The sequence below is a fragment of the Acinonyx jubatus genome, chromosome A3 (genome assembly GCF_027475565.1).
Source record: "Acinonyx jubatus isolate Ajub_Pintada_27869175 chromosome A3, VMU_Ajub_asm_v1.0, whole genome shotgun sequence".
Lineage (NCBI taxonomy): Eukaryota > Metazoa > Chordata > Mammalia > Carnivora > Felidae > Acinonyx > Acinonyx jubatus.
In genome coordinates this window covers 25480006-25507757 of record NC_069388.1, presented here as the reverse complement: position 1 = coordinate 25507757, position 27752 = coordinate 25480006, and the positions used below count along the sequence as shown (strand labels likewise).

The 27752-nt window shown below is 47.1% G+C and overlaps 2 protein-coding genes across 10 annotated transcripts in view; both read left to right on the top strand.

The window, feature by feature from the left end:
* MAPRE1 (microtubule associated protein RP/EB family member 1) overlaps positions 1–2423 on the top strand; it is a 30572-nt gene extending 28149 nt beyond the window's left edge. Inside the window, exon 7 of the mRNA XM_027069855.2 lies at positions 682–2423. Coding sequence (XP_026925656.1) covers positions 682–738 — 57 coding nt within the window. The 3' untranslated portion in view covers positions 739–2423. The remainder of the gene's footprint in view (positions 1–681) is intronic.
* A 146-nt stretch (positions 2424–2569) lies between these two features.
* EFCAB8 (EF-hand calcium binding domain 8) overlaps positions 2570–27752 on the top strand; it is a 76306-nt gene continuing 51123 nt past the window's right edge. For 4 of the 9 annotated variants that reach the window (XR_008289146.1, XM_053200076.1, XM_053200073.1 and 1 more), the window contains exons 1-6: positions 7861–9901; positions 13821–13872; positions 16179–16347; positions 23142–23260; positions 23959–24062; positions 26417–26552. Coding sequence is in view for 8 of the 9 variants with exons in the window: in XM_053200076.1 (XP_053056051.1) it covers positions 9813–9901; positions 13821–13872; positions 16179–16347; positions 23142–23260; positions 23959–24062; positions 26417–26552 (669 nt within the window). In the remaining variant the exon portion in view is untranslated. Of the gene's footprint in view, positions 9902–10065; positions 10374–12036; positions 16348–16878; positions 16992–22870; positions 23261–23774; positions 24063–26416; positions 26553–27752 lie in introns of those variants that run through there. The other 5 variants (XM_053200074.1, XM_015071896.3, XM_053200075.1 and 2 more) reach the window with 5 other exon arrangements.

Below are 27752 nucleotides of genomic sequence, written 5' to 3'. Positions count from 1 at the left end.
TAGAGATTTAGTTTAAAAAAAAAAAAAAAGATGGTAGTTGAAGGGGAAGTCGGATTTTTGTGGTGGTGTAGCCATTGTCACATGCCAGAATGCCTGGAGCCGGTGTGAGGCGGGAGCCGTGAATCGCTGTTTTCCCATGCCACTGAGGTGGAGTCAGTCTTACCGCTCTTGTGGGTATTGTGAGTGTCTTGGGTGAACCCACAGCACCTGCAATTGCATGAGTGGTTCCTAAGTGTGATCAAAAGAATGCGGAAAGGAAAAGCAGGCTGTGGGACAGCTTATTGACGGGAGATGGCGTTACATCGAACTCCATCATGACTTCAGGGATTTTAGAGGGTAAATATTCTTTTTTTTAAAACAACCTTATTGAGGTATAATTGACATAACGAACCGTACACATTTAAGTACAACTTGATGTGTGAAATCTTCGCCAAAATCAAGAAATCAACTTTTGAGAGTAAATTTGTGCTCAGTTTTTTTGCCTTTTGTGAGATTGTTTCTACTGTCTAAGAAAAGTAGTGGTCACTGGCCTTGTGCTATTAAATGTCAAGTGTGTGGTAGAGACAGGAAGAGCCGTAGACTTTGAGAGGCTTTCAGTATGAGGAAAGTGACCCCACAGTAGAAACTGATGGTTCACTTGGTGCTGAGTAATAGCTTTCCCCTCTCATTTCCCCATTTTAGGAAGGCTTTGTGATCCCTGATGAAGGGGGCCCACAGGAGGAGCAAGAAGAGTATTAACAGCCTGGACCAGCAGAGCAACATCCGAATTCTTCACTCCAAATCATGTGCTTAACTGTAAAATATTCCCTTTTATTATTCTTAGAGGACTCACTGGTTTCTTTTCATGAGCAAAAAGTACCTCTTCTTAAAGTGCACTTTGCAGAAGTTTCACTCTTTTTCCAATGAGTTTGAGTTAGGAGCTTTCACCTTGTAGCGGAGCAGTATTAACACCTAGCTGGCTCACCTAGGGAGCAGAGAGGCCGACCATGGGGCTCCCCGTGTGGACGCTGGTAACACTGATTGCTGGAGAAGGTGTTTTTATGTAATGCACTGAGGTGGAGACCTCAGTAGAGAAATGTAAAGACTGATTTGAATTTTAAGCTAATGTGAAATCTTGGCAGAGAACGTTTTAATAAATAAATGCCTTAAGAGTATTTAAAATATGCTTCCATATTTCAAAATATAAAATGGAACGTGACAGATTTACGTGTTTGACATTGTGTCTGGGAAGGAAGGGCCAGACCTCTGGACCTTTGGTATCTGCTGTTCACAGGCCTTGCAGGGCTGTTTGAATCTGCAAAGGCCTACACCTTGGCCCAGAAGGAAAGTTTAAAAAGTTGCTCTGTAAAGCCATTTGGTGTCCTTGACCAGTTGTATCCCTGCCCTGAGAAGCAAGAGGCATTGTTGCCTGGACGAACAGAGGGTGTGTTTCAGCCCTGACATGTTTGAGTTGTAGAGCTTCAATTTCAGTGAACATTTCTCTGACGATTTTTCCAGTTATCCCTGAAATTTCTATGTATTATGTTTTTTGGGAAATGAGGTGTGTCCAGTTTTTAAATCTAACAACTACTTTTGGGGACTTGCCCACATCTCTGGGATTTGAATGGGGGTCGTGTCCCATTTTACTGTCTTTTAAGTTTACATTGAACATGTTTCTCTTCTCTGCTCCCCTTGCCCACTGGGGACTCCTCTTTGGCTCCTTAAAGTTTGCTGCTTAGAGTGTAAGTTCAGCAGGCAGGTGGTCACGCTGCAAGTTCTTTCTGGACCTCTGGCAAAGGGAGTGACCAGTGAAGGCCGTCGCTACCTTGGGCTCTGCAAGGCTGGGTGTTCTTGGTACCTGCTGTCCACAGCCCTCCACTGTTATCGGAATACTTTGCCAGTGCACTAATCTCTTTGGAGATAAAATTCGTTAGCGTGTTACTAAATGTTAATTTTCTTTTGCAGAAAATACAGTACCGTGTCTGAATTAATTATTAATATTTAAAATATTTCATTCCTTAACTCTTCCTCATTTGCTTTACCCCTAGCCTATTCAGTTCCTTTGTTTGGCAGAATTCTGCAAAATGTGTGTCACCCACTACTGAGATTGTTCAGCCCCTGATGTATTTGTATTGATTTGTTTCTGGTGGTAGCTTGTCCTAAAATGTGTGTAGAAAGCAGATATTTTATGATAAAATTGTTGTGTAGTGCATGCTCTGTGTGGGATTCAGAGGAAAACCCAGATTCAGTGATTAACAATGCCAAAAAATGCAAGTAACTAGCCATTGTTCAAATAACAGTGGTGCTATTTCTCTTTTGTGGCCTTTTAGACTTTTGTTGCCCTAAAATTCCATTTTATTGGGAACCCATTTTCCACCTGGTCTTTCTTGACAGGGTTTTTTTCTACTTTAAACAGTTTCTAAATAAAATTCTGTATTTCAAGAGTGTCATGTCTTCTGAAGTTTGTCTTGCCCTGGGTATATTCTTTTCGGTTCAAATGGTAAGGGGCCAGTTCTTCTTTCTTAAATTTGGACTGATCTTTTCAAATCTTTCACTGTTTTTTTCAAATGTGCTTATTTCTAAGCCTGTTCCTTTTTTCTCTGTTCTTGACATTACATTTCTCGGCTTCCTGCTGTTAGACATTCTCATGTTACTGTGACAGGTTTTTTGAGAAGTCCAAGGCTTGGCCCATCTGCCTTGAAGTCTTTTCAGGCGGATTCCACCTGAGAAACGTACTGTTGGATAGTGCTTGCTGGATACCATGGGGAGATAACTTTTTCCCCCCCTGAAAGTATGTTTCAAAGGCAGTGGACACAGTCTGAATCTATGAAATAACCTGAAATTGTCATCATTTTTCCCTCCTTTTTAAAAATTCTGTGCCAGAAGAAGTGAGTTCAGAAGGAGACTTGCTGCCATTTTCAGTATGAAAGAAATGGGTAGGAGGTAATTTTCTGTGTGGTCTTTAGGGTGCCTGCCACAATCATGGATGCTCTGTAAACCCAACTTGATGATTTTGCGTAGGGTTAAATCCATATTACTTCCTCTAGAAGTTAAGAGTATGCGCCTTCAGAAGGAATTTGATACCCCCTGTGTTGGTAATCTACAAGAAGATGCCTCCAGGCATGCTTAGAGTTTGTGAAGATACCGTTGGGTAAGGTGCACTGAGAAGTTACCCTGGAAGGAGTGAAGCTGCTACTGCCTGCACCTCTGACCTAAGTCTTTTGACCTCGTTCTTTCGGCTGAGGCCTATGAAGTCCTTTGATCTGACTGGTTCAGCTTAGGTCACTGGTGCAGTTAACTTGAATAAGCTGCTTGGTCTGCTTGGCAAGTTCTGTGTTGTTTGAGGATAGGTAAACAGACGGGTCCTCTGGCTGGATTTGCATTTAGGATTCACTCAGGCTGGTGGTCCTCAAACGGATGGGCTTCAGAATCATCTGAGAAACTTGGCTGACATAACGTGTTTCTAAAGTCCATCTCCAGAAATTCTGAGTTGGAAGACTGAAAATCTTACTGTGTACCTCAGGTGACCCGGGTTTGATGCAGCCCTCAGACTTGCACTTTGGCCTTACGTATGTGCCTGCAAGTTCAAGTCTAATTCTGACAGGGGGGAACATCAGGTTTGAGTCCTTGCAGGCCCTCTTAGCTTTGTGACTTCTGAGTTAATGGATCTCTCTTGTTCTGACCTGCACAATGGGGATGATGAGGTTGGCCGAAATGCCTCCCTCACCGGCCTCTTGTTGGGATCAGAGTGAGCGGACAGAAAAAGCAGCCCCAACCTAGGAAAGCCCTACATAGGTTCTTCAGCTCCAGCTCACATTCTCTAGAATTTTTAGATGAGAAAAGCTTGGAGAGGGTTTTTGTATCCTGAAAATCCAGGAGGGCATTGCTTAAGATAGGCTTGGAATACTTTGTAAAATAAGTAACAAGTTCTTTCACTGTTTCTTGTTCAGCTTGGTGGTGGTATTGAGGAGTCCAGCTCCTTTAGGTTTTCAGACAGTGATTTTGATCCTGTTTTCCCCAAGTGACAGTGAAGTCTAAACACACATTTCACTATTTTCTTTTAAATAAACATTCGGTGATTCAGTCATTCAGATTCATGGATTTAAAAAACTTGTATTTTCTTCAAGGTGTACTCTCTAGAATGTAATGTGGTTTGGGAAAGGAAGCACTTCTCTTTTGCTATAATCAGAGTGACTCTAGAGAAGTTTTTCTGTAAGGATTTTATAAGGTTTGGTATGAGGAGCTCCTTTTGTGATGTTGACCCCAGTTCACCACAGTCCACAAACAAAACCTAGGCTTTAAGCCTGATGAACCTAATCAGATTAGCTTGCTAGGTAGCGTGTGGGTGACCCAAATCTGACCAGTGTCAGCAGAGAGAGTGGAAGTTGAACCACATTGAACCCAAGCCTGTGGTCAGTGTTGACTTAGAATTAGGACTGTGTCATACTTTCGAATTCACACATTGCAGTTATAAAATTTTAAGATCAGATGAGTTCATATTTAGTTCTGATACTTGATTTTTTCTTACTGTTTTAACATTTGAGGATATAACCGAGTACAGGGTCTTTTGTCTGAAAGAAAGTCCATGGAGGGATTCTGTACTTAACACATGCAGCTTGTCTGTGGTTAGAACCATTAACCCAGATGACTTCAGCCGGATTGTTACGCAGTTACAACTGTTGTAGGTCTGTTTCCCTTTTGGCCAAATCTGAATTGGAAAGAAATGTTATCTTAGTCCTTGGAACACAGAGGCGCTCAGTTGAGGTGGTTAGGGTAGTGTCGTTAAACTGGTTATGTAGATAAGCAGGTCTACCCTTAGAGTTGGCTTTTTTAGGCCCCTTAATCCAAGACCTTTAAGTCAGGACCATAAAAATTAAAATCTAAATAACCTGTATTTATACTGGAGGCTTTGAGGTTCTGAAATGTAAAATGAAAATAGCCTGCACAGACCAGTTTCTGCAGGTAGGGAGAGGCAAATCTTTGTCCTGTGACTGTTTGTAAGCAAACCAGGTTAGCTGCCAAAGCTTAGAACTTTGTAGATGGTATCGAGAGAGATTAAGTGATGTCACTGGTTTGCAGTTCTGTCTGATGTCTGTCTTTAAAAATTAAAAAAAAAAAAAAATCCTCCTTTTTCCTGGTTTATTTTGAATGTTTTTCCCAGTCTGCAGGAATTGTTGGTGGGGATAGGCTGGATGCAGGTATGAGGAACGAGGAGGAAGAAGAATTTACTACATTTACTGATGTCTTTAACTTTCAGTTCTGGTTGTAGAATGAGATTCGGGAAGTTGGTGGGTGTGATTCAGCCCATCTGCGTTAAGTTCTAACAGAGCTGGATGGTTCTTACTAGTTTCCAGTGGGGGCAGAGGTGAGTTTCTAAGATTCAGCCTTAATGGATGATTCACAAATTGCAGGGTAGACTATTAAAGTTAAGTCCAAGATCAAGCATACAAGTGGGTAGACTGAATATATAAAGGGAGTGTGTGGCTAGAGTCCTTCTCTGACCTTTACCAAAATGAATGAGGGAGTCAGTGCTTTGGCCAGGAGGCCAGGGACCAGGAGCTGAGAGACCACAGCCCTTCTCCAGGGCCCTGCGTCCCGGGTCTGCAGAGCAGAGCTTTCCACTGGCTCAGTGAGGAGTGGAGCAAGGATGGTTTCCCCAAGATCTCTTCTGGGCCACGAGAGAGTTAACTTAGGTCCGTAAAAAGCTGATAGGGTACTGGAGCAGAAAAGAATGGAAGAATGCCTAAGTTCCGGCAGATATTGCCCCTGGAGTCCAGTTTTCATCAGGAGAAGGATAGGATTTGTTCAGAGAAAAGCACAATGTTTCTCAGCATCAGCTGCCTACATTTTGCATGTGAAATTATTTTTTTTAAATATGAAATTTATTGTCAAATTGGTTTCCATACAACACCCAGTGCTCATCCCAACAGGTGCCCTCCTCAATACCCATCACCCACCCACCCCTCCCTCCCACCCCCCATCAACCCTCAGATTGTTCTCAGTTTTCAAGAGTCTCTTATGGTTTGGCTCCCTCCCTCCCTTTCTCTTTTTTTTTTTTCCTTCTCCTTCCCCATGGCCTTCTGTTAAGTTTCTCAGGATCCACATAAGAATGAAAACATATGGTATCTGTCTTTCTCTGTATGACTTATTTCAATTAGCATAATACTTTCCAGTTCCATTCACGTTGCTACAAAAGGCCATATTTCATTCTTTCTCATTGCCACGTAGTATTCCATTGTGTATATAAACCACAATTGCTTTATCCATTCATCAGTTGATGGACATTTAGGCTCTTCCCATAATTTGGCTATCGTTGAGAGTGCTGCTATAAACATTGGGGTACAAGTGCCCCTGTGCATCAGTACTCCTGTATCCCTTGGGTAAGTTCCTAGCAGTGCTATTGCTGGGACATAGGGTAGATCTATTTTTAATTTTTTGAGGAACCTCTACACTGTTTTCCAGAGCAGCTGCACCAGTTTGCATTCCCACCAACAGTGCAAGAGGGTTCCCGTTTCTCCACATCCTCTCCAACATCTGTAGTCTCCTGATTTGCTCATTTTGGCCACTCTGACTGGTGTGAGGTGGTATCTGAGTGTGGTTTTGATTTGTATTTCCCTGATGAGGAGCGACGTTGAGCATCTTTTCATGTGCCTGTTGACCATCTGGATGTCTTCAGCATGTGAAATCTTGAAAAAAATCTCACTGACAATGAAATTCTAAAGTGTACAACTTCTGTGTTTTAATGCAAGTTTTGACTCTAAAAGAAGGAGCTTTGACAGAAGTAATAAGTGGTTCAACAACACGTGTTTGACTGCAAGCTGCAGGAAGAGCTTTGCCAGTAATACAGCAGGTCCCTCCTTGTCCTCAGAGGATGCATTTCCAAGACCCCAGGGGCTGCCTGAAACCGTGGCTAGTACTGATCCCCATGTATACTATGTTTTTTTCCTGTACAGGTATACTTATGATGGAATAATTTACAAACTAGGCACAGTAAGAGATTAGCAACAACTGGTAAGAGAACAGTTGGAAAAGTATGCTGTAATAAAAGTTAAAGGTATGTGGTCTCAGAGTGTCTTTGTGTACCGTACTTACCCTTCTGGTGACGATGTGAGATGATGAACTGCCCACGTGGTGAAATGAAGTCAGGGGGACGACGCAGAGGCTGTGACGTAGCATTAGGCTACTGTTGACCTTCTGGGGGTATGTCAGGAGGAGGGCGCAGTTGACTGTGGGTGGCGGGGGCTGCAGAGAGGGAACCGTGGATGAAGGGGGACTGCTGTGTGCCTGTCCCTGAATCGCCCTGTGTAGTACAAGAATCTAAACAGCCCACACCCAGGACCTGCCATGGCTCATCCTAGTCGGGCATGAGTTGCCTTCAGGTTCCTTTCCTCTGTCGCTGTCTTGGCAGTTGTTTTATCGTGTTCGTATTTGCATTTCTTGCATTGGGGCCGTTGATAGATTTTGAAGTAGTTCTAGTGGTTTTAAGGTCTGTCACACCTCACGGTCGTTTGGATTTTAGCATTCTAAAGGTTTCTAACCCAATATCTGCCTTTTTTTTTTTTTTTGTATTTTATGTTTTTCTACAAAATGATGTGAGAGTTAAAACGTATGATTATATATGAGTGCTGTTTTTAGTTTGAAATTTAAATCCTGCATGGTCGAATGGAATAAACTGTGTTTTTTACAGGTAACTCTAGGCTATCCCAGCTTGCTTCTGTGTGCACCTCCCTCCCTATTAATTTTAAAGGCTGAGAGAAGAAATAATGTCGAATGAAATAAAAATAATTAAAACAATTTTCCTAAGAATTTTTAATTCTGTGACTTAATATTCTCTCCACCCCCCCCCCCCCCCCCGTCTTTAAGGAGTGTTTTTCTTTTTTGGGGGAGGAGGGTAAGTAGTTACTGAACCACATTGAGAATCTGCCTTTTTTCTTGCATCATGGTACTTTGAAGTCTCTGGCATTTGAACCTGAGTTTGGCACTGGTGTGGAGAGGAAGAGCATGGTTTTGAATGTCATGCGAGTGGGTAGAGTTGTTGACCTCAATTAAGGTGTGATCTTGAACTTGATACTAATCTTCAGGGTCCCCTCCAGTTCCAGCAGTCACTGACTTCCCTCTCGTTTATTCACGTTCGAAAAGGAAAAGCCTCTCTCCTTGGATATCAGGTTGTATCTGAAAATTGTTGACAAATTATATAAAGCAGAGAAGAAAACAAGTTTTTGTTTGTTTTAAAGTCTGTCGAGGAATAATTGACACACATAATTAGGACACAGGTTTTGATGTCTTGAAGCTCTACAGTGGTAGAGCTGGAAGGACGGTGTTGACACCGCTACTCAGTGGAGCAGAGGTACCACCCCTGCAGCGGGTTCTTGCGTCCGTCACCGCAGCCCTGGTGGCCCGGGAGTTGCTCCTTCCGGCAGCACCCTGGCATCTCTGCCGTAGGGAACCACCGTCTCCTTCGGATTGGCGGGGGATGCCCGAGCTAGTCTCAGGTAGCTTTTTCCAGAATTCGTTTTTGTGCAGAGATTGATCTAGAAGATTTTACTTCTAAACATCTTCCTTCCCATTTCTGTTTTTGGTTTTTTGGGTTTTGCTTTGTTTTGTGTGGTCTTTTGTTTAACCTGAGTTACTGATGATCATATTTTTACTCTTTTTAGGTAGAAGTTTTCTGAACTTTCTTTACCTAAAAAGAGAAATTCATCTTAATATTCTCCATTTTTCTCCTGTTTCTTCCCAGGGAAGGAGAAATATATTTATTATGACAAAATTTAGCATATTTTAGTCCCATATGGAAACATTGGTAAGTGCAGGAGCTACTGTGAGTAGAAATGGGACATTGGACTGGAAAATGAAAATTCCCCCCAAAATGAGTGGGAAGCAGTTAAATGTGGGGGCATTAGCCATGTTTTTTTTTTTCTTCAATAAATCCTTTTAGTTTATTAATATCTAATTCAATAAAACTCTGATTTTAAAGACCTCGTGCACCTTTTATGACCTTTCATTGAACCACTTTACTTTTGATGTTCTCTGTTGTGACAAAATTGTGTTTCCATTATTGATGAAATGGGAGCAGACTTTTTGTCTGTTGGTGTTATCTTTGTGGTGTAGGTCTCGGGAGAAGATCTGGTTTGGTGGTAAAGTAACATTTTGGTAACATCTCGGTAATGAAATGCGATTTAGCTGGGTATCTTTAAACCTGGCATCCATGTCCCTGGGTGGAATCTTCCCACGAGATCTACCTTTGGCCGAGCCACCCTGCTGTGTTGTGCCCTGGACCAAGATTGAACACTGCTGCATCTCGTCCAGGCCTCTCTCAGGCTGACTGTAGGACCCCCATCCACAATGCCCTTGTGGCCTTCCTCTTTCCAAAGCACTGGAGCTCATGCAGAGGACAGCGTAGAGAGCTGCTGTGCCTTCCAGTGTCCCAACTGTGGGGGTCAGTTGGCCTTTTGGTTTTGGTGAATCCTGCTTGATCATCAGGCTCCCTGGCGTTTTCCACAGTTTCTGTGACAGGTGGGCACTGTCCTGTATGTCCTATGGGTCATTTTGTACTCATGCTCATCCTGGCTGTGTGTGCTGTAGCTTCTGTCATTGCTGTAAGTTCAACTTTATCAATAAAAAGAATGTCTCACATTGGATGACAGATGGCTGTGTGGTATGGTTTGTGGGATGGAGTCTGATGTTCCATTTCGTGTTCTGTACATGGAATGGTCTCCTCTTCCTGGTTCTTTCTAAACGTGGCCATCTGACTCTGGTGGAGTCAGGTGGAAGCCCTCGGAGTTCCATGATGACTTCATAGAGGAGCTACTTTGGACTCAGGGACAGCTGCCAAGATGTCTCAGTTGAAATGGAAGTCGAAAACCAATATACCTCTGTCAAAAATAGCCAGCAAGGTTACCTGGGGAGAACAAATTGGGTCAGGGTGAGTGAGGGTTTGGGACTGAAGTTGTCTCCCAAAGATTGGACACCTGGGCCCTAAGATGCGTTTGCCAGCAACTGAAAGCTGAACAAGAGGGCATCTCCTAGCTGTTTCCAGGGCAGCTGTAACTGCTTTTGGCCTTAAGTCATCTGCCCCTATGATTTTTTTTTTTTAGAGCATGAGCAGGGGAAAGGGACAGAGGGAGAGAGAGAGAATCCCAAACAGGCTCCATGCTCGATGTGGAGCCCGATGCAGGGCTTGATCCCACAACCCTGGGATCATGACCTAAGCAGAAATTAAGAGTCAGACACTCAACCCAACTGGCTGAGCTGCCCAGGTGCCTCTGCCCCTATGAATTAAAAACGAATTCAGCAAACCAATGTTTCTCTTCCCTTCCCTCCCCTAGTGGCTACTCCATCCTCTCTTCGTTTCCAGGCGTGTGCCGTGCCCCACCCCGCCACTTGCCCTAGAACAGGTAACTGTGAGGGCGTAGTTGTGGGGATAGCTTTTCCTGATCATAGCTGTTCTCTAATTCCAAATAGAAAATTCTCCATCTCGATTTTTCTTCCTCCAGTATTAGAGGACTAGTACTTCTCTCTGCTTCTTAGTCTTACCCTTGACCTTTTCTCTTCGAGGTCTCTTGCCTTCAACCAGTGTTTTTCCCTTGTTTCCGTCCACAGACATAAACAGAACAGTGTGTTTTGGCCAGACACATACTTTTCTCTTAATGAAACTTTTAGTAATTTGAAATAATTAAAAATATTTAAATAGTTAGAAGAATGGTATCAAGAACTCCCCCTTTGTCTAGACTGTGAACATTTTGCTTTATCATTGTATATGTTTGTTGAACATTTGAGAATAAATTACACTGTGCCCCTTATACTATACTCAAATGTGTAGTTCCTAAGAACAAGGACATTCTCTTTTATAACCACAGTACAGTAGTCAAAAGCAGGAAACAACATTAACTTGGTCATTATCTAAGAATATAGATAGTGTTCAGATTTCAAATGTTCACATTTTACCAGTGGACCTATTCATGGCCCTTAGAGCCCCCCCAGCCCCCTAGCTCTAAATACTGGAATTCTCTGCCCAAAGTGCTTTGAATCTGATTCTTTGTGGGCCTGTTCCCCAGTGCATCACTTTTGAAGGCAGCCCCCTAGGTTTAAGGTAACTGTGGAGCAGTAGTGGTGAGGTGTGGCCTGCATGTGGGCTGCATGCCACCATGCAGAAGCCCCTTGTCAGGATGGGTTGGGCATGGCAGGTGCACAGAGGTCTTGGAGGCTGACTGTCTCCACATGGCCAAATTCTGGCACTTAGCTGAGGAGTTAAAGAATTCTAATTTTTTTTTTTTTAATTTAAATTTTAGTTAACATACAGTGCAATTTTGGTTTCAGGAGTAGAATTCAGTGATTCATCACTTACATACAACACCCCATGCTCATCATCACAACAAATGCTCTCCTTAATGCCCGTCATCCATCTAGCCCATCTCCCACCCACCCTCCCTCTCAACCCATAGTTTGTTCTCTATCATTAAGAGTCTCTTGTGGTTTGTTTCCCTCTCTTCTCTCCCCCTTCCCATATGTTGGTCTGTCTTGTTTCTTTAATTCCAGATATGAATGTTACCATATGGTATTTGTCTTTCTCTGATTGACTTATTTTACTTAGCATGATACATTCTAGCTCCATCCATGTCATTGCAAATGGTAAGATTTCATTCTTTTTGATGGCTGAGTAATATTCTGTTGTATGTATGTATGTATGTATGTATATCTATAAATATATATATACACACACACACACATCTTTATTCATCAGTGAATGGACATTTGGGCTCTCTCCATAGTTTGGTTATTGTTGATAATGCTGCTATAAACATTAGGGTGCATGTATCTCTTTGAATCTATATTTTTGTATCCTTTGGGTAAACACCTAATAGTACAATTGCTGGGTTGTAGGGTAGTTCTATTTTTAGTTTCTTGAGGAAGAATTCTAAATTTGAACCAGGTTTGCCAGGTTGTTATGAAGGTAGTACAGTAACTTGATTTATAAGCACTTAAAAAGACTTGCTATGTGGACCTATATTTGTTCTTTTGCCCTCGGTCCCATAACTGTTAAGGGTAGTTGTTTGGAAATCCCTGCTGGTTGTCTGCTGAAGGCCAGATTCATCCTTGTGAATACGTTGGGCATGTTCTGAGCGCAGGTGTATGGATTTACTCAGCCATGCCTCTTCCATAGCCATTCACCTTATTTTTTTGTCACTATCAAAAATGCTGCAGCAGCCACTCCTACTCCACTCCAGTGGTCTTTCACAGATGAGTCACGTAAATCACTATCCACCACTTGACCCACTCCACTGCAGTAAATCCTAAAGATTGCTGTGAAATTTTTTGAATTAAAAATAGAGAAATGCATGATTTAGACTACAGAAATCGTCCATAACCCACCTGCCAGAGATGACCACCATTAAATTTGGAGTATATTTTTCCAGGCTCTCTTTCTGTGCATGTGCCAACATATACATACCTAATATTCTTGACAGAAGTGGACTTCTAAATACACTTCTGCAGCTTTTTTCCTTGGTGACCTTTAAATGGCCCTGTTCAGTGGCCTTGTCTTTTTCTTACCATCTTGGTCCCGTCTGTGGCATCCCTTCCTCCTGTCTTTTGTGTGTTTCCCCTCCTCTTTCTATCCCTTAAGTGTAGCCGATTCTCAGTTTCAGGCCTCATATCTCCAGGTATTTGTTTTTCATTTCTAATTGGACAGCCCAACGTCATTGGCATGAAGCCACTTTCCCTATTTGCTTCCTTTCCTGGAAATGTTCCTGGCATTTCCCTCAGTTACCCTGGTTCTTGGCTTCCACATCTCCTTTCCTTTGGCTGTTATCTCTCCTTTGGTTTTTAAATCTGAGTTGTCGCCAACACAGTTTAGGTTGGGACTCTGTTGGCCAGTCTTCAATCTTCCCTCCACGTACGCTGATGAATTTCCACAATTGCCCCTCATCCTGCTCAGACTCCCTGGTGAAATACTGCGGGTTCTGCATTCTGCTTCCATTTTTCTTTTCTCTCTTCCCTCCCACTATGCCTCCCTTCCCCTCAGCCCCCAGAGCCCTTTGTCAAGCCAGGCTGGCTCTTGAGCTGTGTCCCCTGAGCATGTCTGCGGCTTGACTCTTTCCTGGCCGTTCATTCCCCTGCCATCCTAAAGTGCTCTTCGAGTCTAGCTGGCGAGGCAGACTGACACTCTAATAATCCTAACAAAGTGCTCTCTCCCATCATACATGGAGGAGCCACTGACCTTGTGGAAATACGCCCTTCATATTTTCGGAGCGGAACTCTGGACTGGACAGCACCCACACGCTCGTGTGAGCCCATGTTGCAGTGAGGAGAGTTCTGTCCATTCTCCCAAAGAAGTCCTGTGTCCAGGCATACTGGAGGGCAGATGGGGGACGGGGGGGTACATGCAGTGGCAAGCGGGGCCATCCTAATCCCTCCCTACCTCCAGAGCATGTTTGACCCTTTGGACAGATGCCCATCCCTGGAGCTTGTCTTCCTGACATGTAAATTGTAGTTAGTCTACATGGTCTAACTGCAGGCCTCCCAAGCCCCTTCTCCCTCTGGAAAGTGTGGCCTGCTTTAGAAACCCTCTGGCACTCACTTGGGAAACCGTAGAGCTTCAATAAGATGACTCATTCCCATCAGGGGAAAGAAAGCTTGCAGGCATAAGCTTGGGAACAGCTTCCTGCCGGAGAAGCTCCCGTGGGGAAAGGGATGCTCACCAAATGTGTGCTGGGGGTGTCTATGGGTACAAGGCAGCACCTTCCACCCTGGCCCTGACTCCTTTTCCACCCTCTTGTGACCTGGCTAGGTCAGCCCCCCACATAGTCTTACAAAGTTAAAGTGACCATGATTCCTTATTCTAGGTCAAAGCCAGTGTCTTCTGAGGACTTAAGAGAGAACTCTCAGTCTCAAAAGGTAAGAAGACCATCAGAGGTTGATAAAGGGGAGGGGTGTTCCAGAACCGCCCAGACATTGCTCATCAGCACAGAGGTCTACCAGTTACCGATCTCGGCACCAGGGTAGCAAACTCCGATATTCACAAGGCCATGTAGGTAACTTACCTGGCCACTGCTGCAGGCTTGTTTTCCCTTTTAAAAGGGTTGTATTGGCCAAATGCAACAGATCTGAGGCTACCAATTCAGGCTCTATATGGACTATCCTTCCTTTTGTCCAGCCAAGTTGTGGCAACGGTGGAATAGGCCGTACAAATTACTATCAAGCCAGATAAGTATTTAGCATCTATTGTATGCTTGGGGCTGGGGAATAGGGAGATAATTAGTACGAATTAAGATTAAATTAAGATAAATTAAATAGGCCCTTGCCTTCAAAGAGCTCACTGTGAGACAGGAGTAATAATAGGAGCTGTCATTTCTTGTGTAACTACAGTTTGCTGAGCCTTCCAAGACGTTTGGGGGCCGTTTAGATCTCACCACAGCCCTGCACGTTGGGCACTGCAGATCCGTTTTGCTGATGAGAGGTGTGTGGCTCAGAGAAGTGATGTGATCTGCCTGAGATAAATTAGCTGGGAAGTGGAGAGTCAGGCAGAATTTGAACCCAGAGCTCTGGGACGCTACAGCCGTGTGTTTCCCATCACACCTTGCTGTCTGCATGGTCAGACAGACAGACATGCAAAGCATCATGCATGCATGGCAGAGAGGAACAGTTTGGGAGCGTGGAGGTGGCAGTGATGAATGTCACCTGAAAGCTGTGGAAAAACTCCTTGGAAGAGGTGTCATTTGAGCCAGGCTTTGAACAATGAGTAGGAGTTCATATCCAGGGGAGATGGTCTGCGTTGCATAGAGGGAACATGTGAGTAAAAGTAGATTGTTTGTTGTGTCTGGGGATGGTGGGAAGCAGTTGGTGTGCCTGGACCATGGTGTGTGCATCGAAACTAGAAAGACCGGTCAGGGCTACAATGCAAAGGGCTTTGAATGGCACACTCAGCAGAGGGTGGTGGTAGTGGTTGCCTGGAAAGTGTCAGAGCCAGGAGTAAAGTCATAATCAGCTCTGCCTTCCAGAAAGACGACTGATGCCAGTGTTGGCAGGTGGATTGGAAAGGAAGGCCAAACTCTTGTCCCAGTTAGGGGACATCCTTGTACTTGTCCCAGCACAAGGCCAGTGTCTGGGATAAGCCAGGGATGTGGGGGAGGAGGACTTAGGTGTAGGAGAAGAATCACAGTAAGAACGGGGGACAGTACAAACGTATAGGAGAAGGGACGAGCCAAAGATAGTGCTGAGATATCTAATATAGGGCCTGTGTGGCTGTAGGAGTATTAACGAGCTCATTGGTTGGGCTCCACGAAAACAGGTCTTTTACTCTGTTCGCTCGTGTTTCCAGGTGCCTGGCACTCAACAAATGTGTGTAGACCATGAGGGAATGAATGGAATTACACAGGAGGATGAGCACGTTTGCTCGTTTGGTAGGGTTGGTGTAGGGAGAATGAGCCATCTAATTTACACCTTGTCTTTTGGCTTTTTGAACCAAACCAGGCTTCTTGAAAGCCCAAGACCCAAAACAGTGCATTTCAGTGAACAACACACACTCAGCGGTTAATTGTCCACTCTTGGAGTCTTTTGGGGGAAACGGCCTTTGATGACCTAAGCCTTTTGTGACCTGAAGCATTGGGCTAGCTTGTCAAAATGAGTCCTGCAGAGAAGAGGCATTCATTGTTGAGGACTGAAGGGGTGGGATCAGCTATGTGGGGACTTGGGGAAGCAAGTGGGAGGAGGAAGCTGAAGGCCCCCCATCAGGGGTGTCTGCTAGAGCCCTGGTGTGCGTGCAGACGATCTGATCTGACCCTGACCCAGGCAGGTGTCTGGGATGCTCAGGACCAAATCAAATTGGCTGGGGCAGATGCAGCTGGATTCCTCGAGGTCTTGAATTCTGAGCACTGAAGATTGAAACAATATAGTCACTGAACAGAAGCGTTACAAATTGGAGTCCTGGTATGAGTGAAGTGAGAGACCTGGCTCTGTCCACTAACCCCGCCGAGCCTCAGTCATGGCATCTGCAAAACGGAAACAGTAGTGAACTCCCCAAAGTCAGGAGAGGCAATCTAGATCTTTCTTGGTCTTCTTAGGTCTAAAGTGGTTAGGATTTATTTGACGGCCTCACTATAACCCTTCATACCCTGTCCTTCCCCAGAGTCTCTCTTTCAATATGATGTGCTTAGAAATGTTCAGCTCAGGAGATCAACCTTCTCAGTCCCTGGTTCTTGTAGTCATGTTTGTTCCAGGCACCCGCCCCAGGTGGATTCCAGAAGAGCGAGGAGGTTCTTAGCTTCCCAGCGTCATCCATCACTCTTAGCCAACGTGAGTCTCAACTGTTTACCCAGCTACCCATGGCCAAGATGGAGAAGGTGTTTGAGGAGGATGTTGACTCAACCGGAGGTAAAGCCGCCTTGTGGACTCAGTCTCTGGTTTTTGCACAGGGTGGGACCCATACCTGGGTGTGTGGAGGGTTCAGATTTGACAAGCAGTTTTTGCATTCAGTGACTCCTTTAAAACCTTGTCATTATGTAAGTATTATAAGCACATTGGAGGCTATTTCGTATCTAGAAAAAAAAAAATACCCCCAATCCAAGCACCCAAATGTAACCAACTGTCAGCATTTTGGTGTATTTTCTTCCAAACAGTTTCACATGTATGGTTTATTTTTTATTGCTGTGTAACAGTATTCCCACAAACCGAGAGGTGTAAACCACGCGTTTATTGTCTCACAGTTTCGGTGGGTCAGGAGTCTGGGCATGGCTTTGCTGGCTCCTCTGCTCACTAGCCTGGGGCTGTGGTATCATCTGGGGCTTGACGGGGAAAGGATCCGCTTCCCAGTTCACTCAGGTTGTTGGCAGGATTCAGTTCTTTGCAGCTGCAGAACCGAGGGCTTCTGTTTCTTCCTGGCTATTGGTCGGCAACTGCTTTCAGCTCCTACAGCTGCCCTCTATTCCTGGCCGTGTGGGACTCACCGACACGGCAGATTTCAAGGCTCAAGGTAGCCAGGGAGCTCACAACTCCAGCAAGATGCGTGCTACGGTCTTGTCAGTGTGCAGTCGTGTACACATAGCCCCGTACATCTGTCACCTCTGCCATATTCTGTTGGTTGGCAGCGAGTCACGGGTTCTGTCTTACTCGAGAGGATCACGGGAGGGCATGAACACCAGGAGGTGGGCATCCTGGGGTCACCTTAAGTATCTCTGCCACAGATGGCTACGTGTGCTTTCACGTGTCTGTAATTATACCACGTATGTAACTTCAGACCCCTCTTTTTCTCTTAGTGTGTAACACCTTAAGGGCTTTTACATACCGCTGTGTCGTCTTCCAAACCATCATTACTAATGAATACACACGTTCTACTGGGGACTAAGCCATTCCCCTGTAGTTGGACATTTAGGTTTCATTGAATTTACATAACATTGTTAAGAACATCCTTTGTGCATCAAACTTTTTCTCTCTTTGGAGCTTCATTTTTCTCCTTGGGATGATATGCATCAAGGTCAATAATAGGAATACTTAAGGGCATCTTTGTTCATATCCACTAGACTCTGAGTACCAACTCTGGGGGCATAGCTCCTTGCCCCGTCAACTTGAGTTTTACAGCCATACCGCGATGTGGGCGGGAAAGGGTAACAAACGCCCAGTGTACAAATGAACAAAAAGTGAGGGGCAGAGCGGGATGGTGAGTGTCTGCCCTGAAGATGACGTGGTTCCTCATTGGAGCTCTTTGGTGTCCGTGTTTGGCAGCTGGGAGTTGCCACCACTGTGCCTGGAGGACCCCGAGGGTGCCAACTTTGGTCACGATTTTTATTGTGTTTGTGTTTGTCTTGAGCAGGCAATATATCCATGCAGTTCACAGGTCAAAAGGTGCTTTTCCCATGATACCCTGGGCCCGGCCCTCAGCTGCCCAGTTCTGTTCCCTCAGTTGGTTACTGCTCTCTGTTTCCTGTGACCGGTGGGCCCAGAAGTTCAGGTAGTCACTCCCCCGCTGTTTTATGCAGTGGCAGCCTATTGTCCATGCTGTTCTACGCCTTGCTTTTTTAAATTTCAGCTTTATTGAGCTATAGTTGACATAAATTTAATATATTTGAAGTGCACACCATGCTGATTCGATATCTGTATGTATTGAGAAAGGATCTCCCCAATTGTCTACTCCTGCTTTTTTTAAAAAAATAACTTTTATAAAGTTCCCCCTATTGCTTTTTACCTAATGTGTCTTGAAATCTTTTCATATCAGTGTAAAAAGAACTTCTGCATAAACAAAACAAAACAAAACAAAAATGGCCACGTTTTAAATGGAGGAAAGGAAATTCACCTTTTGTTGATACAGGGTAAAAGAAAATAAGATCATTTTTCTCTTTCAAAAGTCTTTTAAAAAGGTGGATTATAAACAAGGGCTCCAAAGCCTTTCTTAGGAACCCTAACCATAAGTGACTGTGTCAGAGGGAAAAGGGGAGATACTGAGGTTCTGGTCTCTGTTCTGCAGGTTCCCTTTCGGGGCCTTAGTTTTTTTATTTGTTGATTGGAGGTCTTTGAGAAGGGTTGGTAGTTCTTTTATTTATGTATTTATTTTTAAGATTTTGTTTTTAAGTAATCCCCATACCCAATGTGGGGCTTGAACTCACAACCGTGAGACCAAGAGTTGCACACTCCATGGCTGAGCCAGCCAGGCGCCCTGAAGGTCCGTGGTTCTTAAGGGGGAGTCCCATGCATCTCCCAGGAGGTCTTCAGAGTGTCCATGTGCCCTTGACCCTCGCCTCTGGGGCCTGCCCGGGGGAGCCTGCGGGCTGCTGGGGGTGGGGACCGAGGGAGAGCCATTGAGCTGGCGGTCCTGCAGCCCCGAGCCTGTGAGCCGGTGTGGCACTGACCTTGCATACAGGTGCTCCTGGGGGGACATGGGTGGCACACAAGCTGAGTGTGCCTCCACTTTCGCCAACAGACATTTCATCAAGCGCTGCCAGGCACGGTAAGAATTGGTGTTGAGGGGTCCTGGCTGGCTCAGTCAGTAGAGGGTGCAACTCTTGATCTTGGGTTGTGAGTTCAAGTCCCATGTTGGGTGTAGAGATTACTTTAAAAAATAAATTTTAAAAATGTGTGTTTTTTTTTTAAGTTTATTTTAGAGAGAGCACATGTGGGTACACACGAGTGGGGGAGGGGCAGAGAGAGAGAGAGAGAGAGAGAGAGGGAGAGGGAGACAGAGGAACCAACGTGGGTTCTGCACTGACAGCAGTGAGCCGAACACGAGGCTCAAACTCGTGAACTGTGAGATCATGACCTGAGCCGAAGCCAGACGTTTAACTGGCTGAGCCACCCAGGCGCCCCTAAAAGAATACTTTAAAAAAAAGAATTAGTGTTGGTACAGAGCTACCTGGGTTACCAGGCCACCTGTCAGATTTGATTCAGTTGTCACGAAACCCTGTGACTTTCCTTATGACTTTACACAGGAGGGGCCAGACACTGATGACAGGCCCAAATGCAGTGGCCTGGGTGCCCTGACATGGAAACTGCTCCCGTGGGCACCCCACACTGAGTGTAGCACTTCAGATACCAAAGTAAGTGAAGGAAGTCCCTTTCCCAGGAGAGCCAGGGGGTATGACTGTGCAGTGCTCGTGCTTGGTGACTGTGTTCCAGGAATGCAAGCACTGTGGGGCACATACATACTCCCCCCCTGCACAGCAGAGGGGAGGCTAGAAAACATTTTCTTAAATATTTTAAATACAGCATTTATTTTTAAAAATGCTTACGAATATATAAAAAAAATAGAGGTAAACAGTTCATAATCCTGCCTCTTGGCATTATAAAAAAAGAAAGAGAAAGGTCAAGTGGGAGTTTCCCAGGAGATGGGGGGGAGGGCAGTTCTCAGCAGGGAACGGTGGAGGAGAGGTGTAGGGGTGTTGCTGTGCTGGGGGGCAGTGAGGGGTGTCCTGGGGGCAAGGCTGGGAGGGAGGCGGCCACAGAGGACGTGGGTACACTCAGGTCAGGAGGGGCCCTGAGCCCCAGCAGCGATCTGACGGGGAGGTGACACATCTGGAGCTGCTGGAGAAGGACAAGAGTCTCTGCCAGCGACTCGGAGGGACGTGGGAGGCAGGGGATTGGCTCCTCCCATGACCACCCTACAGAAGGTAGTGGACATTACGATGGGGGTGAGGGAAGGCTTTTGGTTTCACATCCTCCCAGCGCCATTATGTGTTCTTGAGTAAACCCAGAATGTCTCTGTGCCTCTGTGTCCTCACCTGCAAGATGGGGAGAATGTCAGTACCTACCCTCTAGGACCATGGGATTCTTGTGAGGATTCAGGAGGGAGGGCGCTGCGTGCCCCCCTCGAGTCTCCATCCCGGGTAACTAGCCGGAGGTGACGTCATTAGCAAAGATGGCAAACATAGGAAAGGCGAGAGTGTGTTGGGATAAAGATAATAAACTGGATTTTTTATTATTTTATTTATTTATTAAAATTCTTTTTTTAACATTTATTTTTGAGAGACAGAGATAGAGCACGAATCGGGAGGGGCAGAGAGAGAGGGAGACACAGAATCCGAAGCAGGCTTCAGGCTCTGAGTTGTCCTCACAGAGCCTGAACTCATGAACCATGAGATCATGACCTGAGCCGAAGTTGGATGCTTAACTGACTGAGCCACCCAGGCGCCCCTAAACTGCATTTTAACCATGCTGAGTTGAACGGGTCAGGGGGACACTTGGGAAGAGAGTCAGAGACATGGGAGAGACATTCTCTCCTGAGATGCAGAGATGGGTGAATAGGTGAGGTCACTGGAGAGTGTCAGAAAAGCAAGGGGACAGTGATGAGAAGAGCGGAGGCAGATGCCAAATGACAGGGCAGGGCAGACAGTGGAGCCTGGAGGAGACAAGAGTGACCAGTGGGGTCGCTGCTTGAAGGCAGGAGGCCCCTAAGGCAAGGAAGGGCCCCATCAGGTGTGCTCCAAGGTCACTGGTGGCTCAGGAGAGTGAGTGGGTACAAGTCAGGAAGTGGTGGATAGAGGGGGTGTCCAGTGCTGGGCGCTGGAGAGAACGTGCCAGTGGGGCACAGGTGTAAGTTGGGAGGGTGGGAGCGAGGGTGGACCCTCCCCGAGGAAAGGTCCCAGGACCACCCAGGTTGGGGAGAGTTGGCTGTCATAACACCCCCTCGTCTTCTGAGCTGGAAGGGGTGGCAAGGGGGAAGAGCTGGCTAAGGTTGGAGGCGCAGGGAAGGGCGGTGAGAGAGTTCACAGAGTGCAGTTCAGAAGTGAAATACATGCATCTTTACACTGAGGTGTAGTTTACTTGCCACAGAATGCACGGGTCTTAGGGTCCATCCAGCTCAAGGAGTCCTTCATGTGCATACATTCACGTAACTACCACCCAGATCAAGCTATGGAACATTTTCTGCCCCCCACAAAGTGTCCTGCCTGATTTCTAGTGGTGACCCTCCTCCCCAGGGAAATGGTATTTTCACATGCAAGTTTTGACCGATTAATTAACCATGCGGCTTGAGGTGGGTGAGAGCTGTTTTTTAGAGGGGAAAGGGGGCCCTGCCTGGACCCCACAGTGTACGTTTCTTTTCCAGAGTATCTTTGCGTCTATTGTTATTCTCAAAAAACTGGTAAACTGTTTATAAGAAGTGTATTAAAATAACTTGGTGTTGGGGGGGGAGAGGCGCGCCTGGGTGGCTCAGTCCGTTAAGTGTCAGACTTCAGCTCAGGTCATGATCTCATGGCTTGTGAGTTCAAGCCCCGCATCGGGCTCTGTGCTGACAGCCCAGAGCCTGGAGCCTGCTTCTGATTCTGTCTCCCTCTCTCTCTGCTCCTCCCCTGTTCACTCTCTCTCTCTGTCAAAAATAAATAAACATTAAAGAAAAAATAAAAATAAAAAATAAAATAACTTGGTGGGGACCAATATACGGCTTCTTAGACACCTGAGAGAGGGGCTGGCCCCTGTGGTGCTCTCAAGGGGCATTTGTTCACTCAACACTGCACAAAGGCTCTCTGGTCCCTGGCTCCCTCCCATGTGGAAGGCTCTGTGTTACGGACTGCCCTCTGACGGATGCCCAATCTGCACACAGAAGGACCAGATTGCCGGGGCCAGCCTTGGGCACCACCCCGTGACCTTGGGCACATGAGCTCACCACTGCGTGCCACAGTTTCCTCACGAGCCCCTCTCATTAAATGGTCAGTGTGAATAAACACAGAGAAGCACCCAGTATCATCGAGTGCACATCCCAGGGTCAACAGCAACACCTGGGGAACAAGCATCTGCTGTTGGCCAAGCAGTCACAGAGGGCACAGGTTCCCCCTGCCCTCACAGAGCCCATGGCCTAGGGTGGTAACAAAGAAGGTCATGGCGGGGGAGGGACAGTGAAGCCGGGTGATGGGGGTGGGGGCCTCCCTAGATAGTACCCAGGAAGGCTTCCCTGTGGAGGGGACCAGATGGTATAAAGGCCTTGAGGTGGGAGTACACTAGGTGGTGTGAGAAATGGCCTGGGGACATTATGGTTGGAGTCGAGAATGAAGGAGACAGCAGTGGGAGGTGAGGTCTGAGAGAAGCCAGAAAATGCACAGCCTTCATGCTCTGGCGAGGATTCCAGATACTTGTTGGGGACTTTAGAAGCACTTTTTATAGACTGTGACTATAAAAAAAAAAGAAAGAAAATCTAGGCAGTGATATTGGCCCATAGGCAGCCAGATTCCCTTATAGTCACAAAATCCAGCAGGGGGAGAACATTTTATCCCTCCCGTCTGCTCCCCTCCTCTCCCCATCTTGCCCTCCAGCCAAAGTTTGCATTTTATCTGCCTTTAAAAGACTTCACCTCTCCCTCTGTGTATTTGAATTAACTTATGTTTCTTTGTTGCCATTATGAGTTCTTTTCTTTTCTTTCTTTCTTTTTTTTTTTTTTTTTTTTTTTTTGAGTTTTCATCTGTTTCCTTTGTCTCAGTGCCTGGCCCGTCTTGTTCAGAACTGGGATCTGATCTTTTCTCACAGAGTGGTGCTGTGGGGCCATCACAGTGCTCTGGCGTGGAAGGTGTGTGGCCACTGTCTGTGGGCTGGCTGAATGCTGAACACGTGGGATGAAGAAGACAAGCCCGCAAACAGGATTCTCCGTGTGCCCCTCCCTCAGCGCCCAGACACCCAGGACACCGCCGCGGCTGCTGACGGGGCCAGTGACTAGCTGTGCAGTGGATGATGTTCTTTCTTCTCTTTTGAAGCCCTGGGCGTGAAGGCTTTCATTAAGGCCACGAAGAAGATTCTGAGCAGTGTGTCGGATGAGATGCTGGAGGCGCTGTTTTTGAAGGTGGACACAGACTGTAATGGCTCCATCACCTGGGTGAGGAAGGGGCCCCTGCTTCAGGAGTCGTGGCTTAACTGCTCTGTCATCCCTCCCCCTTGGCTTATGTGTACATTCTGGTTGGTTTTTGATCAAAATTTTTGATTTTTGTGTTGGTTTTTTCATTTCTCTTAATATCCTACAATAAATGTGTTTCCAGAATTCTCTGCTATCTACACCATTATCTTTCTTAATAACTCCCTCTTTCTTGTATAGTGTATGGTGTATGGTGGCCTACTTTGGCCTTCATGAGGCTGGTTAATAGATTCTAGAATTGCCCTAGTGACCTGGCTTTGGGGTCTTCCGTTGCTGTTAACTTCTTATATGAGCTGAGACAATTCATCTCTACTGTTAGGAGCCTCAGTCTCATTATCCATAAAGTGGGGATGAATAAAGAGATTCAAACAGGATGCTGAACATGGGGGTGATGCGGAGATACATTTAGCATTACAGGACCTCATTAAGGAGGGAGGTGCTGCTATGTACCTACTAATAGGCCCTTCACACGTCCCAGATTCCAGAACAGCTCAGTTGGCTTGGCTACTCTCCTTGGCCACCCTCGGGAAGCATCAACCAGAGCCCCTTGGAAGGGGCTGGTAAAGACGGGGGAGGAACCGGAAGCCGGGTGTGGGTTCCCGAAGCCCAGTACGCCGAGCCTTTGGCCAGCGCTGTCCTGCCTTCGTTTCTTCCCGAGGCAGCAGAAGTACGTGGATTACGTGATGCGTGAGTTCCAGAGAAAGGAGATGATGAGGACAAGCCAGTACCACCTGCGCTTCCACCTCCCCATGAGAATCATCCCCCTGTAAGGAGTCTCTCCCCTGACCGAAGGGGTGTGTGTGAACAGGGTGGGGGCTGGCCCTGCTCTGAGCGCCCCTCCCTAGATCCCTGAGCCACTCTCTGTGGGGCCACCAAGGGTCTGGCACTGGGCTCATTTCAGCCCCTCAACCCTGCAGGCAAGCCTGAGCGTGAAGGTAGGTGATGTGTCCCCACTTTACAGACAAGGTAACAAAGGTTCAGAGAGGTCGAAGGACGGTGATGGGGTTGCTGTGTTCGGCCTTCCCTGTCCCTGCAGCATACGCTACTCCTCCTGCTTCCCCCCACCCTGCAGCCCAGTGGGTCAGGGCACAGATGGCTCACAGGGCAGGGAGAAAAAGCCATCATAGGAGACTGCTCCTGGAGGCCACACCAGGCCTCCAGAACGGGCCATTGGTCACTCCTGGAGCAGTGGCTCTGTCCATGCCTTGACTTCCTCGACCCTGCCTGCTTGCTCCTCCTTCTGGCTCCTGTACACTGTGCCCTCTGGACCCTCACCTCATCTTTCTGTGCCATGGCCCTGTCTGCCCCCTCCCCTCTGAACTCCCCAAGAACGAGGAACCCTCCAGTGGCTCTGGCCAATGGCCCAGGCCTCTTCCCGTAACCCACCTTGGGTTTGCACACCTCCTGCCTCGTGTCGGTGGCCAGGGCCAGGGATCTGGGTCCTGTGGTCCAGCGCTTGGTGATGTGCATTTGTGGCCTGCTTGGGAGGGGCTGTGGTCCTCAGGGGACTGCCCCCGTAGCAGGCCGTGGGGAAGACCATGAACCAGAGGCAGTCTCTGCCCTGGAGCACCTGGAGATTCAGAAGGATGGTAATGAAAACCACGAACGGGCAACTAAAAAAATTTTGGTCAAAATTTAATTGAGGAATAGTCAGCAAATATGAATAATGAAGGATTTTATAACCATATGTTTTGACCTAAAACTTTGCTAGAGACAGCCAAACCTTCACGGATCTTTGTTTCCTCGGGGCATTTAGATTCCCAAGGTGCTTAAAGGGCCAGAACCAAAAACGTCAAGAAGCCTGTCCCTATTTTTCCCTATTTATTTGTTCCCAGAGAGTATTTCCAGCTTGACAGAGAAAATAGCCAAATCCTATTTAGTTATTTTCATGAAAAAGTCACCTAAAAGTTGGCTCCCCTTTCCTCAGCCTGGACCAAGCTCACCAAACGCCCGTCTCCTGGGTGCTGGCCTCGTGGGATAACGCCTCCCGAGGGCTCCCCTCCCTTCTCATGGCTCTCACCTGTTGCATCTACCCCTCAGAGTCTCGTGGGCCTGATGCCAGAGGTGGCACTGGGAGTGATGGAGGGCAGACTGGGCAGAGCTGGGGGCTGCGGGTGGGAGAGAAAAGAGCCATATCCAGACACACCATTGCTCTCTCTTCTGCTGAGAATGTTTTGAGGTAGAATTTCAGTGTGGGTTCGCCTTCAGCCACAGGTCACACGGTGTCCACAGCAACCTTTGGAAAGGGCTCTGGCCGGAGTAGGGATCGAGGTGCCTACATTCTAGTTGAAGCTCTGCCCATAGCCAGAACATAACTCCAGGAAAATGCTTATCCCTGGGTCCCTGTGAGGTGAGGTGACATTTCCTGCCCTGCTGGGGCCTGGAGGCATGGGAGCACCAGGAGCGTGTGCTGAGCCGTGTCCAGAAGTCAAGATGGCGGTGCCCTTTAGTAGCCAGATAGCCAGCTTAGCCAACTTGGGGCAGGACAGAAGGCACTGGAAGGCATGACTGTAGCTTGCTGGGAAGGCTTCATGGTGGCTTCCTGTGAGTCCCGGCCTGCCGCAGGAGCTGTTTGCTGTGCTCAGCACATGGCCTTGGAGATGAGGAGTTGGGTATGTGGGGCTCTATTGGATACGTTGTCCCCTCATCCACTTCTATCTCATGCTTGGCTTATATTCCCTTCTCTACCCTGAGATGCCGAAAACTGTTATTTTGAAGGTTTCAGTCACAATCCCCCCTCCACTCACCACCCGTAGACTCTTTTTCTTATAAAGGAAGGTTTGCAAAAGACCTCTGTTCTCTGCCTTCTCTGACCCCATCCCATCACGAGGAAGCCAGCTGGTTGTTTGAAAGGAGAGCCCACTGCCTGTGGAGCCCTATCTCATACCAGCGGCCTACTCGGGTCATTTTCTTTTGGCCATGGCTGATAATGGTAGAAGCCTGCCCAGCAGAGCCCCACCTCTGGAGGAGCCAGCTTGAGTTTCTTGGTGGTGGTGGTGGTGGTGGTGGTGGTATGTGTGTGTGTGTGTGTGTGTGTCTGTGTCTTGCTTTGCCCGTCCCCCTCTGTGCTTTTCATTCTGTTTTTGTTTGGGTCCTTCTCTGTCCTGTCACCTTCCACAGGAACCATGGATGTGAGATTGTGAAGGTGCAGATTTTAATCCAGCAGTTCAAGAAGATTGGGCATCTCCTGACTGTCACCAAGGACGGGATCTTGCAGATCTGGTCTGAGACCTTCTCGCTGATTAACTCCTTTAGGGTGAGGGGGACCCACACGTGGAGCACACACAGGGTGGTCGGAGAGCCTTTGCCTTTGTACCCCAATAATGAAGGTGACCTGGGCCCCGAGTGGGCTCATTTGGGGGTTCACAGTCTAAGCAGCCTGCACGTGGAGTCACTGCTCCTGGGGCCAGGCTCTGCTTCACGTGGGACTGCGACCCTCGCATTTCACTTCTGTAAGCAGGACTGCATCTGGACGTCCATTCGACTTGGATGTCCAACAGACAGACACCTCACACCCAGTCTGTCCAAATAGAATGTCACTGTAGCTCTCCCTGGCCACCAGGCTTACTTCTCCTGTGCCTCATCTCAGTGAATGGTGTTGCTATCTACCAAGGTTTCCGTGTTAGCAGTCCGCTACCTTTCATTTCCCTGTCATGTCCCCTCTGTCACGCAAATCCTTTACCTGGACCAGGCAGGAAATCGCAGTGGTTGTGTGGGCTCTGGAGTCCAACTTAGAACCTGACTGTACCACCTTCCAGCTCTGTGACCGTGGACACTTCGTAGATAGCTCCCTGTGCCTCAGTTTCCTCATCTGTCAAGTGGGGTCACAGTTACCCCCTCAGGCTGCTGGGAGGATTTAATGACTTAATACGCATACGGTCCTCAGAGTAGGGCAAGGCACACAGCAAGTGCCGACAAATACAAGATGACCTCATCATTGTCTCTGTGCTGTCAGCTCCTGGTTGAGTGCAGCGAGTGAGAAAACACTCAGGAAAGCTGGCTGTGTACGTAGTGTTGCCAGGCCAGTCCAGAATCCTCCAGCAAATGAGGAAGGCGCAGCTCTCCAGAGAAGAAAGGCTTACTGAGAACGTTGCCGGCAGCATGAAGGCTTTCCGAAGCCCGTGAAAGAGCAGAGTGTTTCACAGTTGCCTCAGGGGTCATCCCTTGGGGCTGGAGGGTTCTGGAGGCAGCTGAGGTCTGTGGAGGTCAAGTGACTCTTGAGTACTTGGTAGCTCAGGACCAGGGGTGACTCACACCCGAGTTCCTGAGGCTGGGATTTCTGGCACCTTCCATCCTTTTTCTCTGTGTGTTTATTTTGTTGTGTGTGAGAGGGCACATTATAGCCTGAGCTCCTGGTTGTGGCTGCTACTCGGTCACCTCAGCATCCTTCAGAGGCCAAGTCTGGGAGGGATGAGGAGGGCAGAGGGAGGCTCCCCGGAAGGCCCAGCATTCCTCT